This window comes from Eriocheir sinensis, chromosome 24 (assembly GCF_024679095.1).
Source record: "Eriocheir sinensis breed Jianghai 21 chromosome 24, ASM2467909v1, whole genome shotgun sequence".
Taxonomy (NCBI): Eukaryota; Metazoa; Arthropoda; class Malacostraca; order Decapoda; family Varunidae; genus Eriocheir; species Eriocheir sinensis.
Window position 1 is genome coordinate 6066659 of NC_066532.1, and position 19567 is coordinate 6086225.

General features: G+C 42.8%; 2 protein-coding genes across 3 annotated transcripts in view; one reads left to right on the forward strand and one right to left on the reverse strand.

Moving 5' to 3' along the window:
• The window catches only part of LOC127002807 (neuropeptide F receptor-like), a 107537-nt gene that overhangs the window by 37229 nt on the left and 50741 nt on the right, over positions 1 to 19567 (reverse strand). The window lies entirely within an intron of this gene.
• LOC127002809 (uncharacterized) lies at positions 7084 to 9870 on the forward strand. Its single transcript, XM_050869014.1, has 2 exons — positions 7084 to 7695; positions 9773 to 9870. The coding sequence occupies exons 1-2, from the start codon at positions 7093 to 7095 to the stop codon at positions 9839 to 9841; spliced, it is 672 nt and encodes a 223-aa protein (XP_050724971.1). The 5' UTR covers positions 7084 to 7092; the 3' UTR covers positions 9842 to 9870.

Genomic DNA, 19567 nt, shown 5'->3' on the forward strand with positions numbered 1-19567 from the left:
GTGGTAGCGTGGGGATTCGAACCCGCGTCGTCCATCACGCGGTGAATGTGGGCCCAGTACGCTACCAGTTCAGCCACCGCTAAACGAAGAGTGCTCAGAAGGAGCAACAAGTAAACATGCCGATCTCGTGTACTTCATGACTCCGTGTGCACTGGGTCCCGGGGGCGTAATAATAGGGATCATATTTTTAAACCCTTCGGCGACCTAGCTCACATACTTGACAAGGCTTTCGGAGGAGTTTTGGGCATTTCTAGGGGTAACTTTATGACCTTTCTGGTAGTTCGACTCTTCTTCTGTACCACCGTTGCCAGATTATCATACTCAGAGCATAGTATTTACCGGTTTCTGACGCCTAACTATTGCCAAGAAACATCAGGAATTAACTATATTAACGATAATTATAAATGGATCTCCTTATTGGGGTCCACGAGACAGTTTTTGGGTCGGAAGTCGGTAAATATAAGAGGCTGAGTAAGACAATCTGGCAACGTTGTTCTGTACCGTGAACCTAAGGAAACAGTCATTAGAACCCGATTGGCCTCCTTGTCGGCCTTTGGAAATAGTTGATGAGAGGGGTGGAAGCGTCTGACAATACCCGCCTATATTTTCTTTGTGTAAGCGGAGCCTGAGTGTTATTGCAGCAACGAAACAGATATTCATCTGTTCTCTTTGTCGGTGAACTACGGCGGACGTGACTACAAGGCAATAAAAGAGCTTGATAACACATTTATTTGTTAATTTGGCGAATGATAACTTGTAGCCAATCAACCACTTCTACGTTTCTATCAGTGCGCGCGTGTGTGTGTGTGTGTGTGTGTGTGCGCGCGCGTGTGTGTTTTGTTGTTGTTGTTGTTGTTGTTCTTCTTCTTCTTCTTCTTCTTTTTCTTTTCTTCTTCTTCTTCTGCTTCTTCTTCTTCTTCTTCTTCTTCTTCTTCTTCTTCTTCTTCTTGTCGCATCGGTAACAAAACTGAATTCTGGTCTCATATTCAGAAAAAAACATCGATTAACGAAATTTATACAAAACATAAATACGAATCACAGGTGTTAAAAATATCGTCAATTTACAGTAGCTACGCATATCCCGAAAAAGTATATATATATTTATCTTTAATGTGAGAACAGGAAATATTTATTGTCACGGCACGGCAAAAAATACGAAACTATTTCCTAACATTTTTAAAGTCAGCGAGATAGCTAAAAAAAACATCGAACGGTGATATTAATGGTATGAAATTAATGATGTTAATACTGAATAAAAGTAGAGTGTGAAATCGTTATATCCTATAATGTATGCAATCAGCCACGGGAGGGAAATTATATATTCTTATTTATTTTTAAAGTGGAGAGAAAACACAAAACATAGATACATAGATAGATAGATTGATAGATATTTAGATGATTTTTGAAGTCTTATTTAATTTTGAAACAGATAAATTAGGTAGATAGATAGATAGACAGATAGAAAATGTTTAGAAGTATAATTTATGTTTGAAGAAATGTTTTTGAAAATTATGTATTCTTACTTATTTTTGAAGTGGAGAGAAAACACAAAACATACAGAGATAGATATTGATAGATAGATATATAAGTTTTTGAAGTAATTTATTTTTAAGTGTTTTTAAGATGATGTATTCTTATTTATTTTTGAAGTGTCGGTAACGTGAATCCATAACGCTGTAGAAAGGGAAAAATTGTGACACCTCACTAGATATTTTCCGTCGTCATCCTCGTTATTTATATTTTCCAGTTTCAGAAAAATTCAGAATATATCGCCGACTTTTGACTTCTTGTATCACCAGAAAACAGCTACAGGTAAATATATTATAGGAAAACTCAGAATATCGCCGACTTAAACTTCTCATATCATCAAAAAACAACTACAGGTAAATATACTATCAGAAAATTCGGAATATCGTCGACTTTTGACTTCTTGTATCACCAGAAAACAGCTACAGGTAAATATATTATAGGAAAACTCAGAATATCGCCGACTTAAACTTCTCATATCATCAAAAAACAAATACAGGTAAATATACTATCAGAAAACTCGGAATATCGTCGACTTTTGACTTCTTATATCACCAGAAAACAACTACAGGTAAGTATACTATCAGAAAATTCGGAATATCGTCGACTTTTGACTTCTTGTATCACCAGAAAACAACTACAGGTAAATATATTATCGGAAAATTCAGAATATATCGGCGACTTTTAACTTTTCGTATCATCAGAAAACAACTACAGGTAAAAATATTATCAGAGAAATTCAGAATATCGCCGACTTTAAACTTCTCATATCATCAAAAACAACACATGATATTAACCTCTATTTGGCCATCCTTCTCAACTTTTTATAGTGGCAATTATATTTTTTACCCTTGAGCTCCTTCCTTCACTGTAAAAAAAAGGTATATATTCATTATTAGAATACTGATAATCCTTGAACCCAAACCAGAAGAGCATTGCCTTAGGGATGGCACTGAGCCGAGTCCTCCGCTGGAACACGGCCATAATTAGGACAGGAGAATATAACAAAACAGATACGTATTTTATTGACAGCGTATTTGGGTAGGCAGTGGCTGAGTGGTTAGCGTGCTGGCCCTGCATTCACCGCGTGCTGGACGACGCAGGTTCGAATCCCCACGCTACCACCTGGGATTTTTCAGTTACCCCCGAGTGGGCTAAGACTACCCACATACTGTCCTGAAGACCACCCATTAATCCGGACTCCATAAGAAACCGTTCAAGTGAATCAAGAATGAGTTCCTGGGGGCAGCATGAGCCAAGGATAAATGGCGCCACTTTAAAAATTTCCTGCGCCATGACGGGCTTGGGCCGACCACCAGGCCCCTGAAGAAAGTCTAGCGGCGCTATAGGCGAACATGTAAAAAAAAAAAGCCTTGTATTAGCATAGAGGGGAAAGGAGAAAGGATTGGTGCTCTGGCAGGGGCGTGTGCTGGCGATTGGGCTCAGAGGGAGGGAGAGGAAAGTGCAAAGATATGTAAGAAGGGGATGGAGGAGGTGAAGGAAGCGTAGGAAGATAATGAAGATGAAGGAGAAGAGATGGGGTGAACTAGCTGAAGAGATTATCAAGAAGGGAGAACAGGATGAAATGGGACATATATTACAGGACAAGGAGGCTTACGTAGAGTGAATGGAACTTGCCAGGGAAGAAACTATGATCAGTGAACGATAGCCAGCAAACAGTAGTGCGATGAAGACATTGATTACATTACGCTGAAAACGACTGGGTACGATGATGCGAAATAATGATGATAAAAGAGTTCTGTACCCCGGGGCATCTAGAAAAAGAGCAGAAGAAACTATTAATGATGGTGGGTATACGTGCGTGAGTGTGCGAACCGAGTTTTTTTTTATCACTCCTCTCTATTCAGGAGCATTAAGTAGTGTTTTTTTTTTTTCATTTTTTTTTTATGCCCTTGAACTGTCTCCTCTGCTGTAAAAAAATAAATATACGACATTACAATTATATTAATATCAGGACTTTGACGAGGAGCCTTGCAAACAATAGCGCCATTCCATAATGAAGTGAAGGGATTACGGTATACATAAACACAGGGAATGATGGTTGTGCAGGAATATACTGCACTCGCTTTACTCGCTCGGCAAGCATTGTTAAACACCTTATTATATCCAGAGCCGGAAGAGTATGAATACAGTAAAGTCCCGCATGTGGTGGGTTCTAGTTTGGCGGGCTAGCATTTGACGTCCCCAGTCAAATGCTGCCTCGATTCCCGTACGTTTCAGGAAAGTCGTGATCGAGCCCCGACGCTTGTCGTACAGTGCTGCTCGCCATGTGCCTCGCCGGCCGACCCGGACCGCTGCTGTGTGTTGGGTGTGGTGTGACGTCAAGGCCGCCACGAGTGCCGGGGTAACATTGTGGACGAGGAGAGATAAAGTCAGAGTGAAAAAAGATGCCAAACCGCGGGCATCGCGTGGGAAAGATATGTACCAAACACACGATGCATCCAAAAAATGAGGTTATAAGACCAAATAAACAAAAAAGAAAAAAAAGATTGGCTCTCCGAGAGCTCTAGTATCATTTAACGTTTTCATATTGTTTTCGTTACTTATATTTGGCAAATTCGCATTTGGCGAGCTTTTTCTGGCACCAAATAGTCGCCAACGCGAGACTACTGTACTATATCTTTAAAAAGTGCCTTACCCCGACACACCTTAGACACAGAAAACTGCGGAATGTATTTCTGAATTTCTATTATTCCATTTGCGTGCAAGCGTGTGTGCGTGCGTGACTGCTCACGGATTTCACCTTAAATTGGGTTCTTGCAGCCCGGTACAAGTGTAAAGCATAGTGTTCGAAAGCGATAGAACTCACGCGAGATACTACGTCTTCTCGTCACGATCACTGGCTGGTGTATGTGTTTGTGTGGGTGTGGGTGTGGCTATGGGTGGGTGTGAGTATGGATGTGTGGGTGGGTGGGTAGATGTGGATGTGAGTGTGTGTGTGGATATGAGTGGGTGTGGAGAGAGAGAGAGAGAGAGAGAGAGAGAGAGAGAGAGAGAGAGAGAGAGAGAGAGAGAGAGAGAGAGAGAGAGAGAGAGAGAGAGAGAGAGAGAGAGAGAGAGAGAGAGAGAGAGAGAGAGAGAGAGAGAGAGAGAGAGAGAGAGAACCTAAACTGTTACATGTGATACAGCGGTGGTCATTTTCAGATACTATCATTAATGCTATTTTAGACAAGGCGAAGGAACGGGCGTGGGTATATATCACAGTCCATGGACGGAGAGGAAGTTACGGGGGGACAAAGAAGGTAAAAAAAATCCTTAAACTGTAGGCGACAAAGAGTATAGAAAAACAAACATCATACTGAGCGTGAAAGGACTATGGAGTGTACATCAAAGGCTAGCGGGTAAGGAAAATAAAGGTCGGACCGGAGATGAAATCGTCAATATTTGTGGACGTGAGGCGAAAGAGAATAATAAGAAGGTTTTAAGCGGGAGAGGACTTGAGATTCTACGGTACGGGAAGGAGCGAGTCGTGAGAGGCTTTGAGGGAGAAAAGTAGCTGCTGGCGCTTGAGTGTTTGTGGAAGTAACAAAGAGAAAGAGAGGTCAGAGACGACTTAGTAGATTGAAAAGGCAGCAGGTGGGAGGAAGTACAGCGTGAAGCACTAGAATATATACCCCCGCCCTGAGAGAACGAATACACATCTAGGAGAATTATTAACAGTAGGTAGCAGGGAAAAGGAAATGGAAATCACGGGAAAACAGAGAAGGCAAGATAGCAGGTGCCATGACACAACGGGACGAGAAAGATGACTTTAGACGAATAAAGAACGGAAAACAAAAACAAGAGCAAGAAAATAGGAAAAAAGAGCATTGACAAGACAGTAGAGAAGGAAAAAAAAGAAGAGGAAATAGAAGAAACGCAACGAGACGAAAAAGATGACACAAAATAATAACGGAAAGCAAAAACTAGAGCAAGAAAATAGGAAAAAAAGACCATTAACAAGACAGTAGAGTAGGTAAAAAAAAAAGAGAGAAAATAGAACAAACGCAACGAGACGAAGAAGAATAACATTAGACGAAGAAAACAAACAAGAACCATAGAGAATATTGACAAGACAGCAGAATAGGTAAAAAACGAAGAGAAAAAGAAGGATAGCAACTTATTACAGGAAATAGAGAACGGACAGAGCGCAACAAGACGAGAAACACAACATTTGAACGGAAAAAGAAGGTAAAACAAGAACCATAGATAATATTGATAAGACAGTAGAGTAGGTATATATAAATGAAAAGAAAAAGAAGGATAGCAACTTATTATAGGAAATAGAGAACGGACAGAGCGCAACAAGACGAGAAACACAACATTTGAACGGAAAAAGAAGGTAAAACAAGAACCATAGAGAATATTGATTGGACAGTAGAGTAGGTATATAAAAGAAAAGAAAAAGAAGGATAGCAACTTATTACAGGAAACAGAGAACAAACAGAACGCAAGGAGACGGGAAAGATAACATTACAACCAAAAAAAGAACGTACTACAAGAACCACATAGAGAATAGTGATAAGACAGTTGTGTTGGCATACGAAAAAAAGAGAAAAAGAAGGATAGCAACTTATTACAGGAAACAGAGAACGAACAGAACGTAAGGAGACGGGAAAGATAACATTACAACGAAAAAAAGAACGTACTACAAGAACCACATACAGAATATTGATGAGACACCAGAGTAGGTATATAAAAGAATAGAAAAAGAAGGATAGCAATTTATTATAGGAAATAGAGAACGAACAGAACGTAAGGAGACGGGGAAGATAACATTAGAACGAAAAAAAAAACACGTATAGATGTAAAAAGAGAGAAAAAAAGAAGGCTTGTGTCAGAGCAAAGGAAAAGAAGAACGAAAAGAAACGAAGGAAAAATAGCACCATCTAGCAGGAAACAACAATAAAAATAAATTATAAAGGATGAAAGGAAAAAGCGAGGCATGGAGAAGAAGAAATTAAAGCAAAAACATGACAGAAAAAATGAGACGAAAAACAAAAACAAAGAGAATAGAAAGGAAAAAAAAGAAGCAAATTGAGCGGTCGCAAGATCACTGAAGGGAAAGAAAGAAAGAGTGGAAGGGAAAGAAAAAGGAAAAGGGTTCGTAAGAGAGAGAGAGAGAGAGAGAGAGAGAGAGAGAGAGAGAGAGAGAGAGAGAGAGAGAGAGAGAGAGAGATGTATGTGTGTGTGTGTGTGTGTGTGTGTGTGTGTGTGTGTGTGTGTGTGTGTATAGAAAAGCTAACCCGATTACTGGGAACTTCTTAAGCTTCCATAAGGTGTGTGGCTCTTAATAAGTCACCTAAAAATACACACACACACACACACACACACATATCGCCAACATGTTTATCTAATCCTATGTGTGTGTGTGTGTGTGTGTGTGTGTGTGTGTGTGTGAGAGAGTGTGTGAGAGAGAGAGAGAGAGAGAGAGAGAGAGAGAGAGAGAGAGAGAGAGAGAGAGAGAGAGAGAGAGAGAGAGAGAGAGAGAGAGAGAGAGAGAGAGAGAGAGAGAGAGAGAGAGAGAGAGAGAGAGAGAGAGAGAGAGCTGTCGAAGGAAGGGTGATGTTTGGCTCCGTCACCCTCCCGCTCCAGGATTACGTCAGGATCCTCGGAGTGGACTTGGACCGAGAGCTGCGCTTCGACCGCCAACTGAAACACGTCGCCCACCAGGCCTCCCTACGTGTCTCTGCCCTTCGTAGAGTGGCTAATTTCCTCGACAAGCGAGGAATTATGCTCCTCTACAAGGCCCAGGTAAGACCCTACCTGGAGTACGGGGCTCTGACCTGGATGTCCAGCGCTGCCACACACCTGCAGAAACTGGACAAGGTGGAGCGACGGGTGCAGCGACTGTTACAGGAGAACAAACCCCAGCCGCCCCCTCAGGATATTATACATCTAGACACTCTGGAGCACCGCCGGGACGTCGCTGCGCTGGTGGTGTTCCACAAGGCCCAGGTACAAGGAGTACCACACCTGGCGAGGCTGAGGCTCCCCCCAGGAGAGGCTGTGAGAGATACGAGAACGGTACTCTCCAGCCACGAGCAGGTCGGGGTGCCAAGGTCACGCGCCAGCCAGCACCAGAGGACCTTCACCTCCAGGGTGTCCCGCCTGTGGAACACGTTCACGGCGGCAGGGCCAACAGTGAGGGAAATGTCCACCCAGCAGGTAAAAGTGGCTGCTCACAGGTGGCGAAGAACATGCCCCACTCCACTAGTGATGCTAAATACACAGTGAACAAGTGTAAAGGGCCTTTGAAATAATGCACAAGAAAAAGTGACATTTTAAGCCCTGAAAAGTGCACAGTGAAACATATGCTTCTCGAACGATCGCATAAAGTGTCGTTGAAAAAAACATATGTGTTGTGTACTACAGTCAGCAGTCAGCGTTATCGAAACCGTAATCAGATATTTGCTTTCATGTTCTCTGGCGTGTAATTACCATCCAGGGTTCTTTTGTCAAACTCACATTAGAGGAACCGATTCATTATTAGTGGCCTAGCATTTTCAACTCGTTCGCTTTCAGGTGTAGCAATGTTCAGTTTCCACAGTTATTATATGCTTTATCAGTTTTGTTGTCCGGTATTAATTTTAAGGTTCACCACAGAGAGAGAGAGAGAGAGAGAGAGAGAGAGAGAGAGAGAGAGAGAGAGAGAGAGAGAGAGAGAGAGAGAGAGAGAGAGAGAGAGAGAGAGAGAGAGAGAGAGAGAGAGAGAGAGAGAGAGAGAGAAAAGGAAGGGAAAGTGGGAAGAAAGATTGAAAAATAATAAAGGAAGGAAGATAAAGTAAGAAAAAGTAAGAAGGCAGTTATATAAAAAGATGTAAAAGAGAGAGAGAGAGAGAGAGAGAGAGAGAGAGAGAGAGAGAGAGAGAGAGAGAGAGAGAGAGAGAGAGAGAGAGAGAGAGAGAGAGAGAGAGAGAGAGAGAGAGAGAGAGAGAGAGAGAGAGAGAGAGAGAGAGAGAGAGATCTGACCCTGCCAACTACAGGCCTATCTCCCTCCTGTCTGTAGTTGGAAAACTCTTCGAGAGAAAAGTAGTGGAGGCCATCACCCGCCACCTCGAGAACAACGCCCTCATCACTGACCAGCAGTTTGGGTTCAGATCTGGCCGCTCCACTTCACACCTACTGCTGCTGCTCTCCAGGGATCGGCAGGACTCACTAGACACCGGCCTGGATACCATTGTCGTCGCTCTCGACATCGCGGGTGCTTTTGACCGGGTGTGATACGCGGGCTTGCTGGAGAAGCTTCGTGCCAAAGGCATCCAAGGACACCTGCTGATGCTGATGAGCGACTACCTTCAAGGAAGAAGCCTCCACGTCGTCGTCGGCGGCCAGCAGTCCAAGGACCTCCCAGTGGGTGCCTCAGTCCCTCAGGGATCTGTGCTGGGACCTGTCCTCTGGAATCTGTACATCGACGACCTTCTCAGGAGTCTGCCAGCAGTCTCTGCATACGCTGACGACTGCACGCTCTCCCTCTCCTACCCTCGCCAAGAAAGCCAGCAAGCAGTTGCTGAGGTCAACCAGAAACTACGCTTGATACGGGAGTGGGGGGAGCGCTGGCAGGTGAACTTTGCTCCTGAGAAGACTCAGGCGATGGTGATCTCTCGGTCGCCGGCAGCCACACAAGCTGTCGAAGGAAGGGTGATGTTTGGCTCCGTCACATTCCCGCTCCAGGATTACGTCAGGATCCTCGGAGTGGACTTGGACCGAGAGCTGCGCTTCGACCGCCACCTGAAACACGTCGCCCACCAGGCCTCCCTACGTGTCTCTGCCCTTCGTAGAGTGGCTAATTTCCTCGACAAGCGAGGAATTATGCTCCTCTACAAGGCCCAGGTAAGATCCTCCCTGGAGTACGGGGCTCTGACCTGGATGTCCAGCGCTGCCACACCTGCAGAGATTGGACAAGGTGGAGCGACGGGTGCAGCGACTGTTACAGGAGAACAACCCCCAGCCGCCCCCTCAGGATATTATACATCTAGACACTCTGGAGCACCGCCGGGACGTCGTTGCGGTGGTGGTGCTCCACAAGGCCCAGGTACAAGGAGTACCACAGCTGGCGAGACTGAGGCTCCCCCCGCGAGAGGCTGTGAGAGATGCGAGAACGGTACTCTCCAGCCACGAGCAGGTCGGGGTGCCGAGGTCACGCGCCAGACAGCACCAGCAGACCTTCACCTCCAGGGTGTCCCGCCTGTGGAACACATTCACTGCAGCAGGGCCAACAGTGAGGGAAATGTCCACCCAGCAGGTAAAAGTGGCTGCTCACAGGTGGCGAAGAACATGCCCCACACCACTAGTGATGCTAAATACACAGTGAACAAGTGTAAAGGGCTTTTGAAATAATGCACAAGAAAAAAGTGACATTTTAAGCCCTGAAAAGTGCACAGTGAAACATATGCTTCTCGAACGATCGCATAAAGTGTCGTCAGCAAAAACAAATATGTTGTGTACTATAGATTCGTCAGTTTAAATAAAAAAGAGAGAGAGAGAGAGAGAGAGAGAGAGAGAGAGAGAGAGAGAGAGAGAGAGAGAGAGAGAGAGAGAGAGAGAGAGAGAGAGAGAGAGAGAGAGAGAGAGAGAGAGAGAGAGAGAGAGAGAGAGATTCAGACCTCTCAAGACTTTTTTTACAACAAAGGAGACAGCTCAAGGGCAACAAAAAGTGTAGAAAAAAGCCTGCTAACTATGAAACTATGAAAAAACTAATTATGAGGACTATGAAAAAAATAAACAGACAGATAGAGAGAGATAGATAGATATAAATTAATAGATAGAGAGAGAAATTTATATAGACATTCAGACCAATAATGTTGTGTACTATAGATTCGTCAGTTTAAATAAAAGAGAGAGAGAGAGAGAGAGAGAGAGAGAGAGAGAGTGTGCGTGTGTTTAACAGTAACCTAATAATGATGTAGCAACAACAGCAGGAGGAGGCAGAAGGAGGAGGAGGAGGAGGAGGAGGAAGAGGAGGAGGAGGGGGAGGAAGAATAGGAGGAGGAGGAGGAGGAGGAGGAAGGGGTAGCGTAATGAGTTGAGAGACGCCTCTGGATAGCCCTGTTGTTCTAGATGTCGGTCTGATATAGGCAAGGAGGAGGAGGAGGAGGAGGAGAAGGCTAAGGAAGGAATGAAGAGCAGGTTTTACGAGAACAGTGATAAACAGAGACTTGGAATTGAAAAGCGAGAAGTATGGAACGGAGGAATAGGTGAAGAAGTACTAGTAGAAGGAGGAGGAGAAAGAGGAAGAGGAGGAGGAGGAGCAAGTTAAGGGGGGAGACTGAGCAGGTTATACGGAGCGAAGAAGAAGAGGTGAAGAAGTAGGAATAGGAGTATGGTGAAAAGAAAAAGAAGGAAGAGGAGGAGGTTAAGGAAGGGTGGAAAGGCAGGGTACCTATATAGTGGAGCATCTTGGCGGTCTGGGAAGAGCCTCGCTGGTAATTAATTATATACGTGCTCGAAGCCATAATAGGGTTGAGGGGACATGGTGCTTTGCCTTAGCGGGGAAGATGGGTGAATATAATGATGGCAACTACGAGACGGGGAGGGAAGCGGGGGAGGTTAGGAAGATGATGGAGGAGAGATGAGGGGACGTAGGGGAAGGAAAGAGAAGGGGAAGGGGAGGGAAGCGGGGGAGGTAAGGAAGATGATGGAGGAGAGATGAGGGGACGTAGGGGAAGGAAAGAGAAGGGGAAGGGTAGGGACGCGGGGGAGGTAAGGAAGATGATGGAGGAGAGATGAGGGGACGTAGGGGAAGGAAAGAGAAGGGGAAGGGGTGGGAGGAGGCAAGGGAAGCAGAGAGAAGGTAAGGAAGATGATGGAGGAGAGATGAGGGGACGTAGGGGAAGGAAAGAGAAGGGGAAGGGGAGGGAGGAGGCGAGGGAAGCGGGTGGAGGTAAGGAAGATGGTGGAGGAGAGATGAGGGGACGTAGGGGAAGGAAAGAGAAGGGGAAGTTAGATAATGAAGATGAAGGAAAAGAGATGAGGGGAAGTATGTAGGTGAATGAAGCGTAGGAAGATAATGAAGATGAAGGAGAAGAGATGAGGGGAACTTGGTAAAGGATAGAGGAGGAGGAGGAGGAGGGGAGAGAACGGGAAAAGGAAGATGGTGATGGTGAAGATGGAAGGATGAGTAGTGGAGGAGGAGGAGGAGGAGGAGGAGGAGGAGGAGGAGGAGGAGGAGGAGGAGGAGGAGGAGGAGGAGGAGGAGGAGAAGGAAAAAAAGTAGAAGGGAGAGTATAAAGGGAAGGAATATTATACAGGTGACGTCAGGCAGGATTAATGTTAGGGTCAGGAGAAGGAAGAGGAGGAGGAATCATGGAGGCATGGACTAGCAGGCAGCAGAAAGACTGTTGGCCAGGCTGCCTGCTTTAGTGACTTAGGGTCGCTTTCACAGTCGTTTTGTTTGTTTTGATCGTTACCAATGGCGCCGACCGAGGCTATAGTTTTCCACGTGAAACTGGCCGATGGGGTAGTGGCGGCTACAGAGGAAGCGAGAGGTGTTGAGAGTGAACATAAGAACATAAGAACGTAAGGAGTCTGCAAGAGGCTGGTCGGCATATACAAGGCAGCTCCTGTACACCCAACCCCACCTTACCTCACCATCCATGGCCTTATCTAACCTCTTCTTGAATGTATCTATGGTACTGGCACCCACAACATGGCTCCCAAACCTGTTCCATTCGTCCACCACTCTATTGTTGAACCAATTCTTGCCTATGTCTTTGTTAAATCTGAATTTGTCTAACTTAAAACCATTGCCACGCGTCCTACCTGGCTCTTTTACTATCAAAATCTTATTGACATCCCCTTTATTAAAGCCCTTCATCCATTTATAGATTTCGATGAAGTCTCCTCGCAACCTTCGCCTTTCTAGAGAGTCCAGATTTAACTGCTTCAACCTGTCTTCATAAGGCACGTTTCTCACCCTCTGAATCATCTTTGTCATCCTCCTCTGTACAGATTCTAACATCTTGATATCCATTCTATAGTAGGGGGACCAGAACTGAACTGCATAATCGAGATTAGGTCTAACTAGTGCTAAGTAAAGTTTGAGGATGACTTCAGCGGCCCTTAATCAGTCTTCAGCCACTCGAGTGACCTTCGGAAAAGATTAAGGCATTTTTCCACTTGCTCGCGGGTACGTTCAGCTCACCCCTGGCACTGCAAAGTGACGATCAATGTGGTTCCGAAGGGAGTTAATCGTGTCAGCATTAACTACTTTTGTAGGAAGGCTGCTCTAGTGGGGGACGACCCTTTCGAGAAATAATTCTTGTCGATGTCTGAACTGCATCGCTTCACATGAATTATGGGGTTAGTATGGCTCGCAAAAAGCTTGGCGTGACCGACATCACTAAACTTGCTCAAGTATTGAAAGACCTTTATGAAATCACTCCGCAGACCAGAACTGAACTGCGCATTCCAGGCGGGGTCTCACCAGTGAATTGAACACGGACAGCATTACTCCCGGCGTCTTACATTCAAAGTCCCTCGCTATGAACTAGAATCAGGCAGACTTATAGTGCTATGTGTGTGTTAAGTCACTGCTGATAGCGAGTGACCCTGAACCCCGTTTCCTCCTCCACGGCCTGTAGTGTCCCCCCGCTCATGCACTATGTATGGATACTATTTCTGAGTCCGGAGGGCATGACTTTACATTCGTTAAGGTTAATGGACATTTTTCATTTTTCAGACCACTGAATAATTAGGGCGAGGTCTCTGTGGATGAAATGTTGGAGGAGGAGGAGGAAGAGGAGGAAACATGGAAACATGGACTAGCAGGCAGCAGAAAGCCTGTTGGCTCGTTACTAGGCTGCCTGCTTTCAGTGACGAGGAGGAGGAGGAGGAGGAAGAGGAAGAGGAGGAGGATAATTATGAGAGTGAGAAGGAGGAAGAGGAGGATTAATATGAGGGTGAGGATGAAGAAGAAGAGGAGGAGGAGGCGGAGGCGGAGGAGGAGGAGGAGGAGGAGGAGGAGGAGGAGGCGGAGGCGGAGGCGGAGGCGGAGAAGGAGAAGAAGGAGGAGGATTAATAGGAATGTGAGGAGGAGGGAGAGGAGAAGAAGGAGGAAGAGGAACACGATAAGGAAGAGAAGGAAAATTAATATAAGAACGAGGAGAGGACGAGGAATAGGAGAAGGAAGAAGACAACGAGGAAGGGAGCTACATAACGGAAGCAGGCGGGAGATGTTTAGGGGTCCGGGGGATCGGCGGCGTCTATGTATTGTAGGGCGAGGAACAAAGGATGACGTACATGGACTGAAGGCGGATTGGCTAAGGAGGGGAAGAACCGCTCGGGTGAATAAGTGCTGTGTGGAAAAATGCCGGTAATTATGTTTGCCGTAAGGGATTAAAAGAAGCTCAGGACAAAAGGAGAACTGAGTAAAGGTAAAGTCTGTCAACAGCTTGGGAAGGTTATGATGATGATGATGATGGTGATGATGATGGTGATGTGTTTTCAAGAGATAAATAGATAGATAGATAGATAGATAGATAGATGGAGAGATACATAAAAAAAAAGAGAAAGAGTTGGAGGAGAAGAAGAAGGAAAAGGGAATAGCAGAGAGAGAGAGAGAGAGAGAGAGAGAGAGAGAGAGAGAGAGAGAGAGAGAGAGAGAGAGAGAGAGAGAGAGAGAGAGAGAGAGAGAGAGAGAGAGAGAGAGAGAGAGAGAGAGAGAGAAGAGAAGAGAAGAGAAAATAGAATAAAAGAAAACAAAATAAATCAAAACATAAACAAAAAACAAAGAAGGAGGAGGAGATGGATAGATAGATAGATAGACAGACAGACAGACAGACAGACAGACAGACAAACATATTCGTATAGACAAAGGGCCGCTAGTCTTTCTGTATTCAAGATAATTCGTGTCTAAATCCTTAATAAGCTTCTCGTGTTAACCTCATTTGGATAGTTGCATTACGTCGAATCATCAGCGAGCGGAAGTGGAGTTTTGAATGCGAATCTCTGCTTATAATGACCTTTCCTTTGTTATATTTTTATCCCCTTTTATAACAAAGAGGAAGACGACTAATAAGAGAGCATATATAAATAGACGAAGAGCAAAAAGGATGGGAATGATGAAGATGAGGAAAATTAAAAAAACGAAAATGATAAAAAGAGATTGTAAATAAATGTAGGAAAGGATGGAGAGTATGAGAAAAAATAGAGTAGAGAAAGTAGATAGATAGATAAATAGATAGACATATATAAAAGCAGATTTATAAATAGATAGATAGAGGAACAGACAAACATATAAAGGTGGATGGATATATATATATATATATATATATATATATATATATATATATATATATATATATATATATATATATATATATATATATATATATATATATATATATATATATATATATATATATATATATATATATATATATATATATATATATATATATATATATATATATATATATATATATATATATATATATATATATATATATATATATATATATATATATATATATATATATATATATATATATATATATATATATATATATATATATATATATATATATATATATATATATATATATATATATATATAGCAGGAGACAGTTCAAGGGCACAAAAAAGCAAACATTAATGAAAAAAAGCCTGCTACCACTGCTCCTAAAAAGAATCCAAAGAGGTGGCCGAAAGATAGGTCAATTTCGGGAGGAGAGGTGTCCCGATACCCTCCTCTTGAAAGAGTTTAAGTCATAGGCAGGAGGAAATACAGATGAAGGAAGATTGTTCCAGAGTCTACCAGCGTGAGGGATGAAAGAGTGAAGATGCTGGTTCACTCTTGCATAAGGGGTTTGGACAGTATAAGGATGAGCATGAGTAGAAAGTCGTTTGCAGCGGGGCCGCGGAAGGGGGAGGCATACAGTTAGCAAGCTCAGAAGAGCAGTCAGCGTGGAAATATCGATAGAAGATAGAAAGAGAGGCAACATTGTGGCGGAATTTAAGAGGTAGAAGACTATCAGTATGAGGAGGAGAGCTGATGAGACGAAGAGCCTTAGCCTCCACTCTGTCCAGAAGAGCTGTGAGTGGAGCCCCCCCACACATGAGATGCATACTCCATACGAGGGCGGACAAGGCCCCTGTATATGGACAGCAACTGTGCAGGGGAGAAGAACTGGCGGAGACGGTACAAAACGCCCAGCCTCGAGGAAGCTGATTTAGTAAGAGATGAGATATGAAGTTTCCAGTTGAGATTTTGAGTTAAGGATAGAACGAGGATGTTTACTGTTGAAGAAGATGAAAGCTGAGTGTTGTTAAAGAATAGCGGATAGTTGTTTGGAAGATTGTGTCGAGTGGGTAGGTGAAGAAACTGTGTTTTGGGGGCGTTGAAGGACACCATGTTCTTCTTGCCCCAAACAGAAATAATAGTAAGGTCTGAGGCTAAGCGTTCTGCAGTCTCCAGCCTTGAGTCGTTAAGTTCCTGAAGGGTGGGTCTTCTATTAAAAGAAGTTGAATAATGCAGAGTGGAATCATCGGCGTAGGAATGGATAGGACAGTTCGTTTTGGAAAGAAGATCATCAATGAACAACAGAAAAAGAGTGGGAGATAGGACAGAACCCTGTGGGACACCACTGTTAATAGATTTAGGAGAAGAACAGTGACCGTCTACCACGGCAGAAATAGAACGGTCAGAAAGGAAACTGGAGATAAAGGTACAGAGAGAAGGATAGAAACCGTAGGAGGGTAGTTTTGAAAGCAAGATTTGTGCCAGACCCTATCAAAAGCTTTTGATATGTCCAGCGCAATAGCAAAAGTTTCACCGAAACGGCTAAGAGAGGATGACCAAGAGTCAGTTAAGAAGGCGGAACCCATACTGGCGATCAGATAGAAGGTCAGAAGTGGAAAGGTGCTTTTGAATCTTCCGGTTAAGGATTGATTCAAAAGCTTTAGATAGACAAGAAAGTAAAGCAATAGGACGGTAGTTTGAGGGATTGGAGCGGTCACCCTTCTTAGGTAGGTACAGGCTGTATGAAGGCATACTTCCAGCAAGAAGGAAAGGTAGATGTTGACAGGCAGAGGCGAAAGAGTTTGACCAGGCAGGGTGACAGCACGGAGGCACAGTGTTTAAGGACAATAGGAGGCACTCCATCTGGTCCATAAGCCTTCTGAGGATTGAGGCCAGAGAGGCATAGAAAACATCATTTTGAAGAATCTTTATAACAGGCATAAAGGAGTCAGAGGGGATGAATAGGAGGAATATGCCCAGAATCGTCCAGAGTGGAGTTTTAGAAAAGTTTGAGAGAAGAGTTCAGCCTTAGAGATAGATGAGACGGCAGTGTTGCCGTCAGGACTGAGGAGTGGAGGGAAAGATGAAGAAGTGAAGTTGGAGGAGATGTTTTTGGCTAGATGCCAGAAGTCACGGGAAGAGTTAGAGAAAGCAAGGTTGTGACATTTTCTATTAATGAAAGAATTTTTGGTTAGTCGGAGAATAGATTTGGCACGATTTCGGGCAGAAATGTAAAGTTCATATATATATATATATATATATATATATATATATATATATATATATGTATATATATATATATATATATATATATATATATATATATATATATATATATATATATATATATATATATATATATATATATATATATATATATATATATATATATATATATATATATATATATATATATATATATATATATATATATATATATATATATATATATATATATATATATATATATATATATATGAGACAGTTCAAGGCACACAAAAGCAAACATTAATGAAAAAAGCTGCTACCACTGCTCCTAAAAGAATCCAAAGAGGTGGCCGAAAGATAGGTCAGTTTGGGAGGAGAGGTGTCCTGATACCTCCTCTTGAAAGAGTTTAAGTCGTAGGCAGGAGGAAATACAGATGAAGGAAGATTGTTCCAGAGTCTACCAGCGTGAGGGATGAAAGAGTGAAGATGCTGGTTAACTCTTGCATAAGGGGTTTGGACAGTATAGGGATGAGCATGAGTAGAAAGTCGAGTGCAGCGGGGCCGCGGGAAGGGGGAGGCATGCAGTTAGCAAGTTCAGAAGAGCAGTCAGCGTGGAAATATCGATAGAAGATAGAAAGAGAGGCAACATTGGCGGAATTTAAGAGGTGAAGACTATCAGTATGAGGAGGAGAGCTGATGAGACGAAGAGCCTTAGCCTCCACTCTGTCCAGAAGAGCTGTGTGAGGGAGCCCCCACACATGAGATGCATACTCCATACGAGGGCGGACAAGGCCCCTGTATATGGACAGCAACTGTGCAGGGGAGAAGAACTGGCGGAGACGGTACAAAACGCCCAGCCTCGAGGAAGCTGATTTAGTAAGAGATGAGATATGAAGTTTCCAGTTGAGATTTTGAGTTAAGGATAGACCGAGAATGTTTAGTGTTGAGGAAGGTGATAGCTGGGTGTTGTCAAAGAATAGGGATAGTTGTTTGGAAGATTGTGTCGAGTGGATAGGTGGAGAAACTGTGTTTTGAGGCGTTGAAGGACACCATGTTCTTCTTGCCCCAATCGGAAATAATAGTAAGGTCTGAGGCTGTTGCCCTGCAGTCTCCAGCCTTGAGTCGTTAAGTTCCTGAAGGGTGGGTCTTCTATTAAAAGAAGTTGAATAATGCAGAGTGGAATCATCGGCGTAGGAATGGATAGGACAGTTCGTTTTGGAAAGAAGATCATCAATGAACAACAGAAAAAGAGTGGGAGATAGGACAGAACCCTGTGGGACACCACTGTTAATAGATTTAGGAGAAGAACAGTGACCGTCTACCACGGCAGAAATAGAACGGTCAGAAAGGAAACTGGAGATAAAGGTACAGAGAGAAGGATAGAAACCGTAGGAGGGTAGTTTTGAAAGCAAAGATTTGTGCCAGACCCTATCAAAAGCTTTTGATATGTCCAGCGCAATAGCAAAAGTTTCACCGAAACGGCTAAGAGAGGATGACCAAGAGTCAGTTAAGGAGATCACCAGTAGAACGCCCCTTGCGGAACCCATACTGGCGATCAGATAGAAGGTCAGAAGTGGAAAGGTGCTTTTGAATCTTCCGGTTAAGGATTGATTCAAAAGCTTTAGATAGACAAGAAAGTAAAGCAATAGGACGGTAGTTTGAGGGATTGGAGCGGTCACCCTTCTTAGGTACAGGCTGTATGAAGGCATACTTCCAGCAAGAAGGAAAGGTAGATGTTGACAGGCAGAGGCGAAAGAGTTTGACCAGGCAGGGTGACAGCACGGAGGCACAGTTTTTAAGGACAATAGGAGGCACTCCATCAGGTCCATAAGCCTTCTGAGGATTGAGGCCAGAGAGGGCATAGAAAACATCATTTTGAAGAATCTTTATAACAGGCATAAAGGAGTCAGAGGGGGATGAATAGGAGGAATATGCCCAGAATCGTCCAGAGTGGAGTTTTAGAAAAGTTTGAGAGAAGAGTTCAGCCTTAGAGATAGATGAGACGGCAGTGTTGCCGTCAGGACTGAGGAGTGGAGGAACGATGAAGAAGTGAAGTTGGAGGAGATGTTTTTGGCTAGATGCCAGAAGTCACGGGAAGAGTTAGAGAAAGCAAGGTTTTGACATTTTCTATTAATGAAAGAATTTTTGGTTAGTCGGAGAATATGTATATATATATATATATATATATATATATATATATATATATATATATATATATATATATATATATATATATATATATATATATATATATATATATATATATATATATATATATATATATATATATATATATATATATATATATATATATATATATATATATATATATATATATATATATATATATATATATATATATATATATATATATATATATATATATATATATATATATATATATATATATATATATATATATATATATATATATATATATATATATATATATATATATATATATATATATATATATATATATATATATATATATATATATATATATATATATATATATATCAATTGAACCCCGCATGACAAATTTCATTGCCTTAACTTCTTTTCTCTTTGATTTACAGACGAGAGAACTGA